Here is a 22,831-nt window from a genome sequence, read left to right on the forward strand (position 1 = left end):
CAAGTGTTGGCCCCGCCCCCCACCCCCCCCATCACATACTGTGCGTGCCTGACGCCTCCACTGGGTTTACTGGCAAAGAGACGAGGCGTGTGACTGGTCCCTTTGCTCTGAGAGATGGGCCAATGGGCTTAGGAGATCCCTCTCCTACTGCATTTACGTCCCAACAACAAGCTGCAGGAGACCCATCCTAAAACCTATACCAAAAAAAACATAAAACCAAGTATTATGTGACCCAATTCCATACCGTCTGACCGACATATCTATACCCATTCAGAATGCCAGATTGTCTACAGCTGTGGTTTTCAACCAGTGGTCCTTGAGGGGGTTCCAGGTGGTCCCCAGCTAAATGATGGACAGTTGGTAACCAAATGGACACTTAGGTCTTTAACCAAATTTTACACGCAGGGACCGAAACGATGCATTATTAAAGAAAATACTCTTGTACCGAGAAAATACACAGTGTGCGGGTGTATTCTATATTCCTTCCATTGATACACACTCAAGAGTTAAATTATTGTTAAATATCTGCATTACTTAATTTACAAGAAGTCTACACAATTAGAGAATGTGAAGAAAGTGAGATGAGAACGTTTTGGGTCTGAGAGGCTAAATGTCATCCAATGGTGGTCCGTGGCTCAAATGCCTAATAAATAATGGACCTTGATGAGAAAAAGGTTGAAAAGGAGGAGGAGGTCCAATTATTATTTTGAAGATAGGTTGAAAATCACTTTAAGCACTTTATCAATTTACATGTTGGCTATTGAAAAGATCCAAAAGCGTCCAGATAATAGATAGTCTATAACTAGAAATGCACTCTCTCTCAAGGTGCCAACTTGTGCGCAAGCAGAGCACGCCATGAGGTGCGCTCACCACTGGCATCACCAGGAATACTGGTCTCTCATTGGCTGTTAACAATGACGTTGCCAGAGATGCTGGTCCCTGATTGGGCTACGGTCTTAAACAAGAGACACCGACATACATACCACGACATACATACATACCCAGCCGATCGCAGTACTTGCGTGCTCTGCTTGCGCAAGTAAATATTGAAAATGTTTTTTTTTTATATCTATAAGTCTATATATAAATCTTCTCTTCTGGGGGTCTCTGACGCAAAGCCTTTTCAGAGGGTGGTCTGCGGCCAACTTCTGGGGGTCCCTGTCACAAAGCTTTTTCAGATGGTGGTCTGCGGCGAAATACGTATCATTTTGGGGGTCCGGGGTTACAGACCCGTAAGGGTACAAATTGTTGTTCCTAACTATCAATCATTTAGCTGGGGACCCCCCTGGATCCCCAGGGGGTTGGAGGTTTTTTGACCCCCAGGGGTTAGCTGGGGACAGGGAGGAACTCCTTATATGGTCAGCACACTATAGTATCACAACAAAACAAAAAAAATATTTGAATTAAGTGAAATCACTGAATATACCTGGAACATTTTACTCTTTCTACATTGAATATAGGTCTACTGTGTATATATACCATAACTTTACTGGCTAGAGTTTCCTTTTTAAACCATTTAGACCTGAGGACGATTCTACAAATGTCTTCTAAAATCCTGAAAGTTTTATGAAAAAAATGTTTCTATGTCAGTCGTTCTCAAACATTTTCATGTCAAGGACCCCCAAAAATATATGTAATTGGCAGCCGACCCCCATCTGAAAATATGTTGTTCCAGGGACCCCCCCAGAAGCAAAGATTTGAGTTAAAAACGTTCGCTCTGAAATAATATATATTCAATGATTTGCAGCACATTTTCACGATTTTTCTAAAAAAAACGCAGACCTACAAGCTGAGCTTGTAGATATTTTTCAATAGCTAAAGTGTTACATAATGCTTAAAACACCAAAAGGGGTTCCCGCCCTGAATGGGGCTAATTTGACCTTCTGCAAAACAAACTTGGAGTGGTGTGAGAGAGAAGAATACTTGAGGTGCACAAGTACATACTGTACTGTACACACTGTTCTTATTTTTTTTATTTTTTTTATTATTATTCATGAAATTTTCTTTTCTAACATTTATTTTTAATTTCTGAAAATGTTAGATAAAAAAAAAGGCATATTGGGATATGGACAACAGTGCTTTACATTTTATTTAGTTATAGTTTGATTATATTATTCACTCTTTCGCAGCTTAATGCAAGATTTTGGATGGCTTTTATTGAACCTGGGACTCAACAGATGGCGCAGCTGTTTTAATTCACTTCAATTCACTCTCTCTCTCTCACACACACACACACACACACACACACACACACACACACACACACACACACACACACACACACACACACACACACACACACACACACACACACACACACACAAAAGAGGAAATTAGGTTTTACAGAGATTATGTATGTCAAAATATAGCGTCTAGTCGGGTGGAAACCTCATACTGTATGTCGAAAACTGTTACTACTTCAGGATTCATATTCAAAGGTTTTCTGAAAATCCTATGTCAGTGGTGCTCAACCTTTTTCATGTCAAGGACCCCCAGACTTATCTGTATTTGGCCGCGGACCCTCATCTGAAAATATGTTGTTCCAGGGACCCCTCCCAGAAGCAAATATTTGAGTTAAAAATGTTCGCTATGAAAGAATATATATTCAAAGACTTGCACCACATTTTCATGATTTTTCAAAAATAGGGTGCCGCGCAACGCGCTTGTAGATCTGCTATTTTTCAATAGCTAAAGTATAACATAATGCTCAAAACATCAAAAGGGGTTCCCGCCCAGAATGGGTTAATGGTATTGGCCATTCCACTTTTGTCTATTCAATTTTATTTATTGGGGCGGCAGTGGCTCGGGAGGTAGAGCGACCGCTTGCCTCGGGAATCGGAAAGGTTCCCGGTTCGATCCCGGGCTTCCCATGTGTTTGTGTCGAAGTAAATAAAACGTCTGGGTTTCCGAGGCTAGTGTCGAAGTGACGTCCTTGAGCAAGACACTGAACCCATAACTGCTCCTGATGAGCAGGTCGGTGCCTTGCTTGGTTTCCTCCGCCAGTGGTGTGTGAATGGGTCAATCAATGTAACGCACATTGTAAAGTGCGTTGGATAAAATATAATACCAGTAAGACGCCTTATAGGCGAGAGCGACCGCAGGGCTGAGCCACTTGTTTCATTTTAAATTGTCTCATATAAGCAGGGGGGAACATTATTATTTTTGGCTAGTACTCAAAGGAGCACCTGTACGTATCCTGCCACAACGTTATGCTGCTTTCACACGGGCAGATGCAAAAGATACAAAGATGCAAAGCTGCCCAGTGTATTTGTAGTCAGTCGTTAAGCAGCAGGAGGATCCCACTAGCAGCAGGTGTCCGTTTATCACTAGCACAACCACAAACGTCCAACACATATAATTACTCGCCTAATGCTGCAGGTTCCATGTTTAATTCCAACGTGTGTAACCTACATTGTTTAAGTGACAGATCATACATGGTTTTCATATTGAAAATAGCCTATATGGTCGCTAACGTGGCGACTAGCACTTTGACAGCTCATCCATCGTAGCTTGTTTACAAAATGTGAAATGGACTTCCTGTGCAGAAACGGCCTCATCAAAATAAGAGCCACTTGTAATGAACAACACTAGTTTTATTTCTAAGTCTACTTACAAAGACGGGATGAACATTCTGTATGTCATGTACATTTTAACCACGTGAACCCATAGTCCCTATTCTGAGCATGTCATCAAAGGCGAAAATAGCGGATCTATGCGAGCTCAAAAGGTGTCACAATGCAACGCTGCTGTGCGCTTGTGTAGATCATCTATTTCCAACAAAATACAATTGACCACGTGAACCCTATTCTAGGTGAAAAGAGCAGATCTACAACACGTCGCGCTGCGATGTGTTGTGAGCTTGTGAATATATATATATATTTTTTACAGACATACCAGACCACACTAGAACTGTGCTATTGCTGTTACTATCACCCACCAATCTCTCTGTCTCTCACACACGCACACACACGCACACACACACACACACACACACACACACACACACACACACACACACACACACACACACACACACGTATGCACACTTGTGTAATCCAGGATTAATCCTCTTGCACTGTAATGGCCTGTAGCCTGGTGCAGGGCAATGTGAATGACCTCCCTCCCCCAAAATTCCACTGACCTAATAATCCATATTACAGTAGATAGAGAGAGTACAGTGGTTCTCAAAGTGTGGTCCCCGGACTGGCTGATTCTTAAAAAAAAGGCTTCTAAATCCTAACAGTTTTCTGAAAAACCTATGTTTCTATGTCCGTGGTTCTCAACCTTTTTCATGTCGAGAACCGCCAGAATTATCTGCATTTGGCTGCGGACCCCCATCTGAAAACATGTTGGTCATGCAGGGACCCCCCCCCCCCCCCCCCCTCCAGGTCCCTGCATGACCAAGATTTTAGTTCAAAAACGTTCGCTCTGAAAGAATATATATTCAAAGATTTGCGGTACACAATTTTTCAAAAATAGCAGATCTACAGTATAACAGAATGCTTAAAACACCAAAAGGGGTTCCCGACCGTCCAGAATTTAATATACACCCAAATCCTTCTCTAAAATCAGAGAGAGAGAGAGAGAGAGAGAGAGAGAGAGAGAGAGAGAGAGAGAGAGAGAGAGGATGACTGAGAAATGAAGAGAGTGATATTCTGCCTAGCAACAGAGCAGACAGGGAGGGGTATAGTAGAGAGAGGAGGATGGAGTGCAAACAGAGTGCCAGAACATTACTGTTTTGGAGCATGCATTATTAATTTCCGTTGGAATTATAACCATGCACCTCCACACAACAGAGACATTCATTTTAGTGTCCATTATACTGTCTATTCCCTTCAGTGCCTGGTGAGTTATTGTATTGTCATGTAAACTGGTGAGTGCCTCATATAATTATATGAGGCACACTAATTATGGTAACGGTTTCATCAAACATTTCTCACATTTCAAACGCGTCTCGGAAACCTATCTATATAGTGTATATATTATATTATGGGGTAAACATTCAGTGAAAATGGCTGATCTACCATGAGGCTCACAACTTTAGGATCCGCTATATTTCCGGTGAGGTACAACAAGTAGGGGCCTAACGTAGACCCCTGGAGGGTCCTGGTTAATATTAATATATCACTGATGTCGTCGCACGGATACCTCGTATCTCCACATTTTCATGCATCGTTTGTGTAAATGAATACCCTATTTCTTCACGCAACGGTGTCGTCGTGTGTATAACAAGTTACTTGTTACACAAGTCTTAGCTTGTATAGATCATGTATTTTTTTTGTTATTTTTAAGATTTAACATTTAACATTTAAAGTGAGACCCTTCACTGTCGGGTGAAAAGAAGATGGTGGCTTGACGGCCCTGAGTACCGGGTGGAGAACCGAGGCTATATCTTCACCCTCCCAATGACTTATCGTGGGGGGTTAGCGTTAGCAGAGATGGAGTACTCGTAGAGAGGCTGGGGCATTGGGAATTGGCATACATATCAATTGGGACAAAATCAATAAATTGGGAGAAAATGTTTTTTTTCCTTATGTGTGTGTGTGTGTGTGTGTCTTTTCATTATTTGCCTTCCCCCCCAGATCTCTGAGATATTGAAAAGAACATTGCAGTGGTTTTATAAAAATGTAACCAATAACAAGAGCTTGTGACTAAATAACAACGACACTGGTTCCACGTACACGTACAGGAGTGTTCTGAAAAGTATAGCGGTTTTGAACAAGGTTTCCACCTGCCAGCGCCAATATATAGGGTTTAAAGGGTTAATGAGAAACACAGTGACATCATGCATCAGACGACACATCGCTGTGTGTGAAGGCAACACATCGGTGCTTTTTGATGTGTCACTATGTGAAATGTGTCATTATGTCACTATAGCGGACGTAGAATACGCACATCGACAGGCTGGGCTAAAGAAACTTCAGTAGATATTGGATGGAGCCCTGTTGCACACCACAGGTACAAGAAAGGACGTCTTTCTTGTCAGAATTCTCAATAAAGAACGTCTTTCTTGTACCTGTGGTGTGCGCGGGCTCCATCCAATATCTCATTATGTCACTATGTCAGACATGTCCCCCCTACCTGAATGCTCACCTCTCATTGAAAATTAATGACTAGGCGGCAAGCGTGTTCACTCGCTTCCCGTGCGAGAAGGCCTTCAGGCACCTGAACAACAGCTGGAAAAGAGACAAGAGTATAAACCCACCCTTGACTATCCCACAAAGTCTTGGGAAAAGGCCTTTAGGCGTGATCATTAACCACGTCATTCAACATAACGACATGCCCAACACATCTTGGGCATGTCATTATCTATAGGCACACAACCTTTTTCATTTCAAACGATCCCCACTAGATTGTGGGCTCTAGGGGCGTGTTAACCACGTCATTCAACATAACGACATGCCCAACACATCTTGGGCATGTCATTATCTATAGGCACACAACCTTTTTCATTTCAAACGATCCCCACTAGATTGTGGGCTCTAGGGGCGTGTTCATCAGTGCCAATACCCTATAGGTGGGTTTGGCGAAAGGGTCTTTCTGTGTGGAGTTTGCATGTTATCCCCGTGTCCCCTGGGGGTATAGGTACCATCACAAAAAACATGCAGTAATCCATGGTCTCTAAACTGCCTCCCCCTGGCCAGCCGGGGCACCTAATGGAAGGGAAAGGAACTGGTTGGAATATAATGTGGTCCTTCCACGCGTAACTGGGTAAACTCCCCCACTGTCAGGTGAAAAGACGCGGCTTGGACTCCTCATGCATTGAAGGAAGCATGAGGTAGGTCCGTTTCTCTCCCCAGGTTGGCAGAGCGAGTGTATAGCGCCCAGGATTGCATTAGACAATTGACACTGGGTAAAAAAAGAAAGGGGTGAAAAAAAGTTAGAGACCTGTGAAGGTCCATTTGGACCCCTGGTGGTCCGCGGACCTGACGTTGAGAAACAGCAGTCGCTCAGGAGGTAGAGAGGCTGCTCGGGAACCGGAGGGGACCTGGGGGACTTGGTCCCCCAGAGTTAGTGTAGATCGGCTATTTTCAGCAAGTGTAAAATCAGCCATTACGACAGCATCACGGCTCGCCAAAACACATTTTAGTCGACTAAATCAACTGTAGAATTAGTCGACTAAAATCACATGACATTTAGTCGACTAAAACTAGACTAACACTAAAACATTCCAGGTGACTAAAATATGACTAAAACTAAATGAAGTTTCATTCCAAACACTAGGACTAAACTAAAATAGAAATTTGCTGCCAAAAACAACACTCCCCCAGAGTTAGTGTCGAAGTGTCCTTGAGCAAGACACACTCAACCCCTAACTGCTCCCGACGAGCATGGGGCATTGCATGGTTTCCTCCTAACTGCTCCCGACGAGCATGGGGCATTGCATGGTTTCCTCCTAACTGCTCCCGACGAGCATGGGGCATTGCATGGTTTCCTCCTAACTGCTCCCGACGAGCATGGGGCATTGCATGGTTTCCTCCTAACTGCTCCCGACGAGCATGGGGCATTGCATGGTTTCCTCCTAACTGCTCCCGACGAGCATGGGGCATTGCATGGTTTCCTCCTAACTGCTCCCGACGAGCATGGGGCATTGCATGGTTTCCTCCGCCATCCATCGGTGTATGAATGTAATCGGGGAAGGTAATGCACATTGTGAAGTGCCTTATGGATAAAGAGCATATACTGCTCATTTGTAAATTGTATGTAAGCGGCGCGCTAGGGCTTTAAGCAACTAGTCGACTATTCAACTAGTCGACTAGTAAATCCACTATACTAGTTGACCTCGTTGGTCATGAAAACAAACAAAAACAATCAAAACGTTTTTGTAGGCCTCAAGATCAGGTAGATTATAGTTATAGTCACCAATGTACACCGTTTCTAAATGTACACATATTATTAAAAAGAATAAAAATAAACGTATTTATAATGTAATTTTTTTTTACATAATAGGTAGGACTAGTTAAACAACTAGTCGACTAGGCAACTAGTCAACTAGTAAAAGTCACTAGAAGTGAAAGCCCTACGGCGCGCTGTCTCAGCCATATACTTATACCATACGCTGCCTGTCCATCCATCATCCATCTCCTCCTCCTGCTTGGTGACAGCAGTGTCACCATGGCTGGCCTGGCCTACAATTCAACTTAACTCCTCCACGCCACGGGCCCAATGCCACTCAATGTCAAAATGGGGACATGGCCAACATACAGTGTACTGTGCGGAACTCCAGCTCTCTCGTTCCTGATGACTGCTTCTGTATGTGTGTGTGCTTCTCCTGAGTCCTGGGGCAATGACTTATACTGCTACTGGAAGAGAGGGGGGGGGGGGGGGGGGTCATTCATTAACCCATTTTGGGCGGGAACCCCTGTTGGTGTTTTAAGCATTATGTTATGCTTTAGCTATTGAAAAATAGCAGATCTACAAGCTCATAGCGCGGCACCGAATGCCGCGCTACGAGTTTGTAGGTCTGCTATTTTTGAAAAAGCGTGCAAATGTGGCGCAAATCTATGAATATATCGTTTTTAACTCAAATCTTTGCTTCTTGGGGGGTCCCTGGAACAATTTTCATATGAGGGTCGGAGGCCAATTACATATATTTTAGGGGGTCCTTGACATGAAAATGTTTGAGAACGACTGACATAGAAACATAGGTTTCTCAGAAAACTGTCAGGATTTAGAAGACATTTGTAGAATCGTTCCCAGGTCAAAACGGGTTAATATGAGAGAGTAGTACTCTGGCAGACCAGTTCTGCAGTGGACCATGTGACATGTGTACACATAAGGACAGTAATAATAATAGGAAGAAATGCAGTTAGTCTACTGAAAATTTAATGAACCCAGAAATGGTGGTTAGTATATAAATTTAATGAAATTCAGCTTGTTGCACGTTGAGCAATTTGAGTAATTAGCATAATAAGTGACCATATACCATTAACATCCTGTATAAGGCAAAATATATATATCTAAATTTCACCAGTCTTTAAGTATCATGTGATGTGTCAAACTATAGGGGGTTTTCACGATTATTAATCCATTCCACGCATTAGTTTTGCACAAAAACACAAAAACACGTCCATAGCCACTTTTTAGCATCATGAAAACCCCCTAGTTTGACACATCACATGATACTTAAACAGGATGTTAATGGTATGGTCACATATTATGCTAATTACTCACATTTCTCAACGTGCAACTTTTAGCAACCAAGCTTAATCGCATCTGCTAAGCTGACATTTGTGGCGCGCTACGAGCTTGTAGGTCTGCTATTTTTGAAAAATCGTGAAAATATTTATTTCAGAAAACTGGAGGATTTAGAAGATTTTTTTTTAAATTTTGAGGTCAGGCCTAAATGGGTTAAAGATTTATAAGGGTCCATTTGGTTACCAACTCTCCCCTCATTTAGCTGGGGACCACCTGGAACCCCCTCAAGGACCACTGGTGGTCCCCGGACCACTGCTTGAGAACCACTGCCTTTTTGTTTTAATCTTTGGGACCCCAGAGATAACATTTAACTCTGCTATAGTAACTGTCAGAGTTACAGACCCCAAAAGGGTCCCCTCGTGGACCCCAGACCCCATGTTGAGAAACAGTGGTCGTGTATTCGTATTTCAAAACTGACTGGATCTTTTTTTCCCTTACAGAAATCTATCAAAGAAGTATCAACCCAAGAAGAGCTCGCGAGAAGAGGAGGAGAGCAAGTGAGTTTATTTTCATTTTTCTGTTTCCGTGTTTTTTTTTAGAAGAAGGCAATTGGCCGCTTTTAAAGCAGACAATCCGGGATTTATTTGAATGAATACAATGTAATTTGAATGATTCAATTCAATTCAAACGTTATTCCAGACACACAGGGAGGGGGGCCAAACCCGGTCTCACCCAAACACGGTGAAATAACACGGATTGGCAAATCAATACTAGAACCCACCCTCAAACAACTGCACTGGCTTCCTGTCAAGTTCCGTATCAATTATAAACTCCTCCTTCTCACCTACAAAATGTCAAAAAGCCCTGTAGCTCCACAGTACCTCTCAGGCCTCCTCCATAAACCTTCCGTGACACGGAACCTGCGGTCCACAAACTTGGACCTCCTCTCTGTCCCCGCAAGGCAGTCAAGCGAACCTTCGGGGACAGAACGTTCAGTGTGGCAGCCCCCCCCCCACCCCCACCCTGTGGAACTCTCTTCCAATAGAGATTCGTCATGCTCCAACACTGGACTCTTTTTAAGGCTGCCTTGAAAAGACACTTATTCTCTCAGGCTTATGGCATATAGTTGTTGTTTGTTGTTGGTACATTTGGTAAAGCGTCCTTGGGTTCATGAAAGGCGCTATATAAATTCAAGTTATTATTATTATTATTATTATTATTATAAAACCCCACATCCGTACATATTACACTGAAGTCCTTTCCATAGGCCGCGATGGAGGGGCGCCGTCTCAAGCGAACTAGAGCCACAAGAGACGCCACAGAGCGAGCTAAAGCGAGCGAGTTGCCGTGGCGAACGTTGCGAAGTCGACTGTTGGGCGAGCAGTGAGCACCCAATAGCCGACCTGTACAGAGGCCTGTACAGAGGCCTGTACAGAGGCCTGTACAGCCTGTACAGAGGCCTGTTGGGCGAGCAGTGAGCACCCAACAGCCGACCTGTACAGAGGCCTGTTGGGCGAGCAGTGAGCACCCAACAGCCGACCTGTACAGAGGCCTGTTGGGCGAGCAGTGAGCACCCAACAGCCGACCTGTACAGAGGCCTGTTGGGCGAGCAGTGAGCACCCAACAGCCGACCTGTACAGAGGCCTGTTGGGCGAGCAGGAGGCACCCAACAGCCGACCTGTACAGAGGCCTGTTGGGCGAGCAGTGAGCACCCAACAGCCGACCTGTACAGAGGCCTGTTGGGCGAGCAGTGAGCACCCAACAGCCGACCTGTACAGAGGCCTGTACAGAGGCCTGTACAGAGGCCTGTACAGAGGCCTGTACAGCCTGTACAGAGGCCTGTACAATGGATTACTGATTTAAAACGTTCATACTGTAACTGCCTCGCCACCTAATCGTCTCTGTGATGTCACTTCCTGTGTATTTTTTCCGGCACAGATACACATTCTGCCGAGCGTTCCTGGCGAGCCTCAACGAGCTGAACGACTACGCCGGTCAACACGAGGTCATCTCGGAGAACCTGAACTCTCAGATCATCAGCGTGCTGACCAACTACCTGCAGGAGCATAAGACCGAGAGGAAATCGGTAAGACGCCTTTTTACATTTCTGTGAGTTGTTGTCACTGCTGTTGCATCCTAGCCTCGCGTAGCGATACTAATATCATTGCGTGGATATCTCAGGGTTAGATTTTTTTGGGGGGCTTTTACTTTTACTTATTGATAGTTATTAGTGAAGACAGACAGGAAAGTGGGAGGGAGAGATGCAGCAAAGGTCGTCATGAACGGGACTCGAACACGCGACGCGCTGTCAGGCCATATGTGGCATGCGCCTGGACCGTTTGGCCAGCGGGCGCCCAGTGTTAGATTTTCTTTCCGCGACTCCCGCCCCATATTTGAATACTGAGCCCTGGTTGGTTATAGCCTGGTTCCAGACGAGTCTGGTTGGCCGTCTCCATTTCGTCCTCCCACTTCAGAGAGGGGCCAGACTTAATCCTCCTGGGGGCAAAATGCATTGATAAAGGCAGATGAAGGCTGGCTACGCGATGCTATAGTTGCATCCTCACCTATACCACTGAGGAGCCCCCACCGGGAGGACATAGCGCCTTCGCCCTACTCCTCCCGGCCGCCCCAACGCTCCAACTTCCACCCCAGATCGTATAGGAATACGTGCAGTGACAAATATGACCCTCCCAGCCCGGCTTCCCCTCCCTGAACAATCTGTTGACCCCCCCCCCCCCCCCCCTCCCATCTATTGTTGTTACTCTACAAAAGCATATTTCACTTCAGCCCATCCTGTTGTACTGTTCCTCATGATTCTTCAACATAGTGACCGTCTCCAACTAAAACAAACTCAATCAGCATCGCACACATACACAGTCCCGCTTCTAGAATCCTTCCCATACCCGTATACTTCTAAAGACACGAGCCTGTCACGCTCCCAGCACTGACAAGAGAGAGCGGAATAACGCTGAGATCACCCCCTTCAGTCGTCACTGAAGGGGGTCCAGGCCATCTGGACGGAGACGTAGCACTTTGAGGTGGCGGGGGGGAACGTAGCTTTTGTAGGAGTCTTTTTTCCACTCCGTCATTTGCAGCATTAAACAGACCCCCCCCCCCCCTCTCCCTGACACGTTGTTGTGTGTGTGTGTGTGTGTGTGAAGCCTGATTTATACTTTAGTTGCACACTGGTGTTGTCCTCAGTAAACAGCAGATGTATTGTAGACTGTACGGGTGCAGTATAGAGCGTCGCAGTCCCGCCCCCTACCATGGACCAGGAAATGATTCTCCGTTCATTTTCCTCATAGACATTTCAGAAAGTATTTATTTAAAGACGTTTACGCCGCGGACAAAGCCAACTCGAGTCGTGACAAATCATGACAACAAACACAATTTTTTGGGCCGAACAAATAATTAGAAAGAAGAAAAAAACGGCAGGTTACAACACTTTTTTTGTTGTTTTTCTTCTTTGTAATTATTTGTTTGGTCCAAAATATTGTTTGTGTTGTCATGAGTTGTCACGACTCGAGTTGGCTTTGTCCGCGGCGTAACCGTCTTTAAATAAATACTTTAAGAAATGTCTATGGGAAAAATGCATTGGGTTTCATTTCCTGGTCCATGGTAGGGGGCGGGACTGCGACGCTCTATACTTAGTTCAGGCTATAGTCATTGGTCCGACAAACATGCGTGTTTCTACAGTATGCTACCGTATACCTTGTTGCGTGTTTCTACAGTATGTCCAACGGGCTCTGAAAACAAATATCACTCTGGGCCCCATGTCTAATCTAAAAACTAATCTAGTTGAATATTACAGTCGAGTAGGGGTTCCCAGACCCTTCAGCCCCCGAGTCAAGACCCCCAAAAAAAGACACAAAGTAAAATAAAACAAACAAACATGACATTATGAATTAAGCACTTAAGCCCTTTTTTTTCTCCAATACATAAATACAAATAGTGTGTTGCAGATTGGCTTGTAGATTGGATATTCTCACCACTGTTTTTAATTAGGAAACATGGATCTTTTTATTTTTTTTATTTTTTTTTAACATTCAGATTTTTTTTTTGAAAAACCTTGTTTATTTTAGCGACCCATTATAATGGGTCCCTAGTGTGGGGACACACTGCACTATAGTATAGGACTATTATCTCACACACACACACACACACACACGCACGCGCACACACACACACACACACACACACACACACTGCCGGGGCTAACGCTAGTACGCTGAAAGAGAGAGAGCAGCCGTTCCCTCCTTCCGTCCAGCCGATCCTTCCTGCGCTGAGGTCATGGCTGAGTAAATATAGATACACACTGGGACAGCCGGGAACGCCGGCCAACAGCATGACCGGTCCGGGACCCCTGTGTCCTCCTGGCCAACAGCAGCAGACCCTCATGACCGGTCCGGGGCCCCTGTGTCCTCCTGGACACAGAAATAATGTCTTATCTTATACTCGTGTTGTCTCGTCTTCTTCAGAGATTACATGTCTGGGACCACATAGAATTCTTTAAAAGCCACGTCCTCCCTGGTCAATATCAAAGCAGATTATCTCTGTCGGGTGGAAACCTTGTGTGTCCAAAACTGTTACTTTTCACGATCCAAATACAAAACCATCAAAAGTATAGCATAAACTCAGCTATACTCCTTTTTCATGTCAAGGACCCCCAGAATTATCTGTATTTGGCTGCGGACCCCCATCTGAAAATATGTAGTTCCAGGGACCCCCCCCTGGAAGCAAAGATTTTAGTTAAATACGTTACGTGAAAGAATATATATATTCAAAGATTTGCGCCACATTTTCATGATTTTTTCAAAAATAGCAGCTCTATAAGCTCGTACCGCGGCATTCGGTGCCGCACTATGAGCTTGTAGATCTGCTATTTCACAATAGCTAAAGTATAACATAACACCAGAATGGGTTAAACTTGCAGTGACACATTGTGAGCTTGCCGATCTGGTATATTGGCTGAATGTTAGCCCCCCTCAGCAGGGCCCCGAGGGTGATTAATCTAACTCAGAGGAGTGTACTGTACAACTGTAACCAGATGGACTCGTGCACTCGCCCAGAAACACACAAACATATTAAAGAACACCTGTTCGCATTATAAACACAGTGTAGAGACTGTGAGCTGCAGCGGTGGCCATATGCGGTGTCACTATCTAAAGCCCATTTCCTGCGCTTATTTCTGATGATTCCGCACGCACGCACGCACGCGCACGCACGCACGCACGCACGCACGCACGCACGCACACAGGAAGCTCTAGTGCAGACGCTGACTCCAGACCAGCTAAGTACAGTACAAGCTGTGCTGGTGTCTGCAGTGCGCAGTGGTGGAAAGTAACTAAGGACATTTACATTAACGGTATACTGTCACATCCGCTTCATCGCTTGTTCATGATCAGAATTGAGAGCCGCCGTTGCTCCAGACTGTATGGCGGAAGCATTTGATCATTGTGGGAGGCAACAGTCTGGCCATGTGTGCATGGATTAAAGTTCTCAGTCTCCATGGCTGAGTTCAGTCTTTTTGATTCCATATAGAAGCCATCCATCATCATGTCTTCTTTGGTTGCACAGCGAAAACATGCTCTCAATGCGTCGCGCATTGAGAACTTGTAGATCGTCTATTTTCGGTTGTTCTTTTAGAGCATTTGATGTGGTCAAAAAATGTTCTGAAGCATCTTCTTAATAATAGTAATAGTCTTGGTCGGATATCTCATATGAAAGCAAAGGTTAAAGCCTCAATCTGTGATTTCTTTAACCTGGTTGACAGCAGGGACAATACTAATGTTACTAAAACGCCATGACGCCATGTTCCTGACCAAAAACCTGTCATGAAAATGTGGTCTCACTTCCTTCCTGGACTACAAAGTCACACCTCCATGCAGCCTCCCCCCTCTCCAGAAGGAGGGGAAGTGCACTAAAGCAGGGGTTCTCAACGTTTTTGGCCGGGGACCCCCGGAAATGCTTTGGCAATGTCTCGGGACCCCCGCCCCGCCCCCTCCCGACCCCCAATATAAATTGACTGCTACAATAACCTTAAACCATTTTGGGCGGGAACCCCTTTTGGTGTTTTTAGCATTGTTATAATTTAGCTATTGAAAAATAGCAGATCTACAAGCTCATAGCGCGCCACCGAGTGGCGCGCTACGAGCTTGTAGGTCTGCTATTTTTGAAAAATCATGAAAATAAATTTTAAAAAATATATATATATATATATTTTTTTAAAATAATTTGGGGACCCCCTAAAATAATTTGGCGACCCCCCGAGGGGTCGCGACCCACGGGTTGAGAACCCCTGCACTAAAGCATTATGGGCATTGTAGAAATTCAGCAATGCATTCGAACGCTATAGTCAAACACACAGACCTTTTCTGGCCATAGGGTGCAAATTTCAAATGTTATCTACTAGAAATACTATTAGTGACTGCAGTTTCTTCCAGCGGTGAAATGTCCCTTTAATCCATGCATGCAAGACTAGTGCTTGGTGTAGGAGATATCCAGGAAGCTCTAGACACTGACTCCAGACCAGTTAGTATAGTACAGTACACGCCGTGCTGGTGTAGGAGATATCCAGGAAGCTCTATAGACACTGACTCCAGACCAGCTAGTATAGTACAGTACAAGCTGTGCTGGTGTAGGAGATATCTAGGAAGCTCTAGACACTGACTCCAGACCAGTTAGTATAGTACAGTACACGCTGTGCTGGTGTAGGAGATATCCAGGAAGCTCTAGACACTGACTCCAGACCAGTTAGTATAGTACAGTACACGCTGTGCTTGGTGTAGGAGATATCCAGGAAGCTCTAGACACTGACTCCAGACCAGCTAGTATAGTACAGTACACGCTGTGCTTGGTGTAGGAGATATCCAGGAAGCTCTAGACACTGACTCCAGACCAGCTAGTATAGTACAGTACACGCTGTGCTTGGTGTAGGAGATATCCAGGAAGCTCTATATACACTGACTCCAGACCAGCTAGTATAGTACAGTACAAGCTGTGCTGGTGTAGGAGATATCCATGAAGCTCTAGACACTGACTCCAGACCAGTTATAGTATAGTACAGTACAAGCTGTGCTGGTGTAGGAGATATCCAGGAAGCTCTATAGACACTGACTCCAGACCAGCTATAGTATAGTACAGTACAAGCTGTGCTGGTGTAGGATAGTGAATAGTGATACACAGGAAGCTCTAGACACTGACTCCAGACCAGCTATAGTATAGTACAGTACAAGCTGTGCTGGTGTAGGATAGTGGATATAGTGATACACAGGAAGCTCTAGACACTGACTCCAGACCAGCTATAGTATAGTACAGTACAAGCTGTGCTGGTGTAGGAGCTATCAAGGAAGCTCTATAGACACTGACTCCAGACCAGTTATAGTATAGTACAGTACAAGCTGTGCTGGTGTAGGAGATATCCAGGAAGCTCTATAGACACTGACTCCAGACCAGCTATAGTATAGTACAGTGCAAGCTGTGCTGGTGTAGGAGGATAGTGAATAGTGATATAGTGATACTTAAAGTAGAAGCTATTCTGCTGTAACGGTGGTAATAGCAGCTTGGTGAGTACACACGCACAGCTCTCACAAAATGTACAAAACATAACTTGTAGTGTGTGTAGTAGTAGTGTACCCTCTCGGTTGTACTCTCTCGGTTACATGTTCTACCCTCTCGGTTGTATCGTCTAGCATGTTGAATGAACACTGTGTACGGTGTGTTCCTCTCTGGGCGTGCCCCCCAGCCTGCGTTGGTGGCTGTTCACTGCTCCTTATAGGAGGACACATTTACCAGGGGGATAATGAAGTCAAATCTAATCATTGCAGTCTGAAGCATTAAAGCTACAGGCTAATAATAATAATGACCCCGCACCGACATTATCGTTGCCGTTGGGCAGACACCTTGCATCCTTCAATATTATGTCCACATTGTGTTATTGTTTGTAAATGTAATGCTACTTGCTACTTTCTCTATAGAAAAATCATGTGTGTGTGTGTGTGTGTGTGTGTGTGTGTGTGTGTGTGTGTGTGTGTGTGTGTGTGTGTGTGTGTGTGTGTGTGTGTGTGTGTGTGTGTGTGTGTGTGTGTGTGTGTGTGTGTGTGTGTGTGTGTGAATGTAATGCACAATCTACTGTATGTATTGCATTCCCTGAAGAAGACCTTACATGTCGAAACGTTGGCTTCTTTTTAATAAAATGGTGGCAATGAGTGTGCACTGCCTTTTTATCGCCTTAGGCCTTCAGCACCTCACCAATACTGGTGTGCGCCCTTCTCCTGTTTGCCTGTTTGTCTGTGCTCCCTTCTCCTGTTTGCCTGTTTGTCTGTGCTCCCTTCTCCTGTTTGCCTGTTTGTCTGTGCTCCCTTCTCCTGTTTGCCTGTTTGTCTGTGCTCCCTTCTCCTGTTTGCCTGTTTGTCTGTGCTCCCTTCTCCTGTTTGCCTGTTTGTCTGTGCGCCCTTCTCCTGTTTGCCTGTTTGTCTGTGCTCCCTTCTCCTGTTTGCCTGTTTGTCTGTGCTCCCTTCTCCTGTTTGCCTGTTTGTCTGTGCTCCCTTCTTCTGTTTGCCTGTTTGTCTGTGCTCCCTTCTCCTGTTTGCCTGTTTGTCTGTGCGCCCTTCTCCTGTTTGCCTGTTTGTCTGTGCTCCCTTCTCCTGTTTGCCTGTTTGTCTGTGCTCCCTTCTCCTGTTTGCCTGTTTGTCTGTGCTCCCTTCTCCTGTTTGCCTGTTTGTCTGTGCTCCCTTCTCCTGTTTGCCTGTTTGTCTGTGCGCCCTTCTCCTGTTTGTCTACCCATCTATGTAAAGCACCTTGGATAAAGGCGCTATATAAATGCACCATTTACCATCTTATTTAATTCTTTCTTCAATTTCAGTAAGAGTTATTTGGAGGTACAATAAGGTTTCATTCAGTGCTCCTGTGTGCACAGCAGCAGCAGCAGCAGTGCTGCTGCTGCTGGCGCATGGTGGAAGCAGACAGGGTTAATATGGGATGAACGGTCTAATAGTCTCAGTGGCCTCTCAGTGTTTGTGCTGAGGAGAGCGGCATTAGAAACGTTGGGCTCAGCACAACGGCCGTCCCGCTCCACTCCGCTCACCCGTCATGGCTACCTGAGATCACACTCGGCTTAGGTGTCTCCTCTAATGAAGCCTGATAAAGACCCTTAAACACGACCAGGCCAGTCCCCATGGGGAGTGACAGTGATCCGCGACACTTGTCGTAATAAACTGTACACAGTGCAGTCGTTGTAAAGTGATACCTGACAGTTTATAAACTGTACACAGTGCAGTCGTTGTAAAGTGATACCTGACAGTTTATCGACCTTCTCTGTTGTGAGACAGAGGTTCTTCTCAACCTTTTTACAGGATCAGGACCGGACTTGGAATATCTCAAAAGTGTCCGCGCGGCCCCCTAAAGCAGGGGTTCTCAACGTTTTTAGGCCGGGGACCCCCGGAAATGCTTTGGCAATGTCTCGGGACCCCCACCCCGACCCCCAATATAAATTGACTGCTACAATAACCTTAACACTTAGCGCGCCATTGCCGACGATTAAAGTCAATTGAAGCCTAATTTTGATACTGCCGCTTAACGCCATTGCCGACGGCCTTCGGCAATTGAGCTTTTATAGCGCGTTCGATTGCTTGAGCCAAAATGCTACTCACATTAGCCGGTTAGCTAGCTGTGTTGTTAGCACAGCACTGGATCGCCCATCTTAGATCGTCGTCGCCATAAGAATCCATTCTATCCATTTCTTTCAATCGCCTGTATCTCCTATTCCTTGTCCCAGATGGCATTTTGGTCAAAACAGCGTTTCTTTGGCGGCACAGATCGGATGATGTAGAGCTCTCCAGAGCTCCGGTCTGGCTTCAGATGGTAAACAAGGCCTGTCCGCTCCGTGTAGCTTCCTAGGTTATGACTCATGGACCGGAAATGGCGGCTTTTCAAAATAAGAGCTCAAATTAAAAAAATGCTGGCGTGAATTAGATCCTAATTTTTCAATAAATGCTAGCGGCCTAAGTGTTAATAATAGAGACAATACACCATAAATAAATACTGAAAGCAGATATAATCATTAGGGAAGGTGTATGCATGTACTATGTGTACCATGTAAACTCTTCATTTCCATTTTCCAGCCATTCAGTTGCAAAAAAAATAAAATTTGGGGACCCCCCCCCAAAATAATTTGGCGACCCCCCGAGGGGTCGCGACCCACGGGTTGAGAACCCCTTCCCTAAAGCACTGTTTCCCAAACAGTGGGTCGGGGACCCATTTGTGGGTCGTGGACACATTCTTATGGGTCCCTTTCCGACATTTTGTTTTTAATTATTGTTTCAAAATATATATATTTTTTAAATGTAACTCTACACTGGGAACTAATGGGAGGCAGACGGGCCAACCAGGGTCCACCGTTGGCCGGCAATCACCCACCCCAGCCTCCGATGCTGTGTCTCGCCCCGGTGGCCGCGGCCAGGGGGGGCATTCCGTCTCCATTAGGGGGGGGGGGGGCGTTTTTCTCACTTGTAGTGAAACATACAGTATATATACAGTATATTATGCACATAGGTGAAATTCGTCCTCAGCATTTTCCCATCGTATACCAACTACGTCAGTGAGCAATGGAAAAAGGCCAGTGAGCAGCCATTCTGCGGCGCTCGAGGAGAAATTCGGGTTTAAGAGTCTTAACCCATTTTGGGCGGGAACCCCTTTTGGTGTTTTAAACATTATGTTATAATTTAGCTATTGAAAAATAGCAGATCTACAAGCTCATAGCGTGAAAATGTGAAAATGTGGTGCAAATCTTTGAATATATATTTCAGAGCAAACATTTTTAACTAAAATATTTACTTCTGGGGGGTCCCTGGAACAACATATTTTGAGATGGGGGTCCGTGGCCCAATAGAGATAATTCTGGGGGTCCTTGACATGAAAAAGGTTGAGCACAACTGACATAGAAACATAGGTTTTTCAGAAAAATGTTAGGATTTAGAAGCCTTTTTTTTAATCGACCTCAGTCCAAAATGGGTTAATGCTCAGGGACACATCGACACATTGCTGACCTGGCTTGGAATCGTACCCATGGGACAACCAGGAGCTCCCTGGTTCCCCCGGGCGGGCTCACTAACCACTCAGCTATGGCCGCCCAAACAAATATATGACCTTGTCTTAGACATGTACATTAGTTTATAAATATGCAGCAGTTCCAGACGTGTGTAGGTAATGTGCATAATCTAACAGGCAATGTGCATATTATGCATACTGTAATAAACTGTATAATAGTTCCACAGAAATATAAACATGGAGACATCATCATAGATCTGGCCACATGAAGTCCCAGATCCACATGGAAGCCACGCCGTAATTAGTCCCTGTCTTGTTTATTTTAGTCATGGCTTTTTTTATTATTTGGGATGTTTCTGTGCCAGGAGACAGATGCTACTGTAGGTTCATTTATTTATTTTACCTGGTATCCTACTTTCTCTGAGGCACTAACATTGTTCTCTCTCCGTGTGGCTATTTACCTTGTTGTTTGAGAGAGAGAGAGAGAGAGAGAGAGAGAGAGAGAGAGAGAGAGAGAGAGAGAGAGAGAGAGAGAGAGAGAGAGAGAGAGAGAGAGAGAGAGAGAACCCCTTAGTGAATGTGTGTGGACAGTAGCATACATGGGAGGAAAAAAGAAAATAATGAAATAAGAAAAGTGTGGAGATTTAGATATTTGCATTTGAACCGAAACCAAATACTTTTGTCAGATATGTCACATCATCCTGTGACATGATGTACTATCTTAAACAAACCACCGATGGCTCCGTCTGTGTGTTCAACATGAACAACTGAAAACATCACATGGGCTGCATGTGTCTGTTCAACCAAACATGTCCTGATTATCATCACGCTTTTCCTCTACGTTTTCCAAGTTTGCGCAGCTGTCGTAGGCTATCCTCTGGTGCTGTGTGTGTGTGTGTGTGCGTGTGCGTGTGTGTGTGCGTGTGTGTGTGCGCGTGTGTGCGGCGCGTGCGTGTGTGTGTTGGTGTAATTGGTTTATCTTCAACGGGGAGGACGTGTTGAGAGACTTTGGAAGGTGTTGCCATGGATACTAATAGGGTGATGGTGACGTCATCCAACCGCGCCGCTCGCGTCGTGTTGTGAAACGCCCGTCAACATGCGGATGAATAAAAATTTTGACGATCGTCTCAGATTATGAACCCGTCGTGGAAATAACTCGTTTTCACAATGGTAAATGGTAAATGGTGCATTTATATAGCGCCTTTATCCAAGGCGCTTTACATAGATTGTGCATTACATTCACCCATTCACACACACATTCATACACCGATTGCGGCGGAAGCCATGCAAGGTACCAACCAGCACATCGGGAGCAATTTGGGGTTCAGTGTCTTGTCCAAGGACACTTCGACATGTAGACAGGAGGAGCCGGGATTCGAACCGCCGACCCATGGATCATTGGACGACCTGCTCTACCTCTTGAGCCACAGTCGCACCACAATGAACTGACACGGCTCGTAAGCCCAAACCACACCAGTTGCAACTACTTGCAACACAACCGTTTTAAGGTCAACCTTAAAACGGTTGACCTTGACCCCTTTAGACCTGAGGCAGATAAAAAAAAAAAGGCTTCTATAAACAGTTTTCTGAAAAACCCATGTTTCTATGTTTCTATGTCGGCGGTGCTCAACCTTTTTCATGTCAAGGACCCCCAGAATTATCTGTATTTGGCCGCGGACACCCATCTGAAATCATGTTGTTCCAGGGACCCCCCCGGAAGCAAAGATTTTAGTCAAAAACGTTCACTCTGAAAGAATATATTATTCAAAGATTTGCACAGATTTTTCAAAAATAGCAGATCTACAAGCTCGTAGATCTGCTATTGAAAAATAGCCAACGTGTAACATAATGCTTAAAACACCAAAATTGGGTTCCCGTCCTGAATGGAGGTCAACCACAACCAATGCAACTCCTTGAGTTGGTGTGGTTGACCTTAAAACGGTTTTGTTGCAAGGAGTTGCAACTTGGTGTGGTTTAGGCTTTTAGCCCGCGTCATTATGTGAAAGGCCAACATACTTCAGTTCAATCAGCACACCTGGCCGTTGAAATGGATCCGCTAACGCAGTCTCCACAACGTCCCCTTTCCTTTAAAGAGCTCAAGTACTTCCTCCGAGCACGGTGGAGCACTTCCTTATTTGGCTTATCTTCCCTAACATTGTCAGGGAAGTGAGATCGCGTCAGTTAAACCATGGTCTCACATACAGAATCGTCAGTATCCTTTATGCAATCATATCCACACTGTCCACCACACTGGGCTTGCTTATAAACTTAACTGTTATTTTGCAGTTACAAGCAAGATTATAATGCATTATAATCTGTCAATCATAGTTGACCTTATAACTTAGTCACATGTTATGATTATCTTTATAAAGGATTCCGTGTATGAGTTCATTCATATATAACTATAATTCTACACAGTAATATTATTATGAGCAGATTGTAATGCATTTTTGACAGGGGGCAGGCAGTCTACTGTACCACACTTTGAATGCTAGTGAGAGCCTCAACTTCTTGCAATTAGAAGCATTTGTGACTAAATTTGACTGAGGGACTGCCATTGGATTTTTTTGAATTTTCGTTTTTTTCATGTCATATGAACAACAAAATGGACATATTGGTTGTTCAGTTTGACCCACCAGTTTTGGAG

At 44.8% G+C, this 22,831-nt stretch overlaps 1 protein-coding gene across 12 annotated transcripts in view; it reads left to right on the plus strand.

Annotated features, from left to right (window-relative positions):
- Positions 1 to 22,831, plus strand: part of fnbp1b (formin binding protein 1b) — a gene marked incomplete at its 3' end in the record, with an annotated part of 128,583 nt that overhangs the window by 38,810 nt on the left and 66,942 nt on the right. For all 12 annotated transcript variants that reach the window (XR_013791888.1, XR_013791889.1, XM_079524163.1 and 9 more), the window contains exons 3-4: positions 9,639 to 9,695; positions 11,077 to 11,224. Coding sequence is in view for 10 of the 12 variants with exons in the window: in XM_079524163.1 (XP_079380289.1) it covers positions 9,639 to 9,695; positions 11,077 to 11,224 (205 nt within the window). The remainder of the gene's footprint in view (positions 1 to 9,638; positions 9,696 to 11,076; positions 11,225 to 22,831) is intronic.

Source organism: Electrona antarctica, assembly GCF_951216825.1.
Source record: "Electrona antarctica genome assembly, chromosome: 16".
NCBI classification, from domain to species: domain Eukaryota; kingdom Metazoa; phylum Chordata; class Actinopteri; order Myctophiformes; family Myctophidae; genus Electrona; species Electrona antarctica.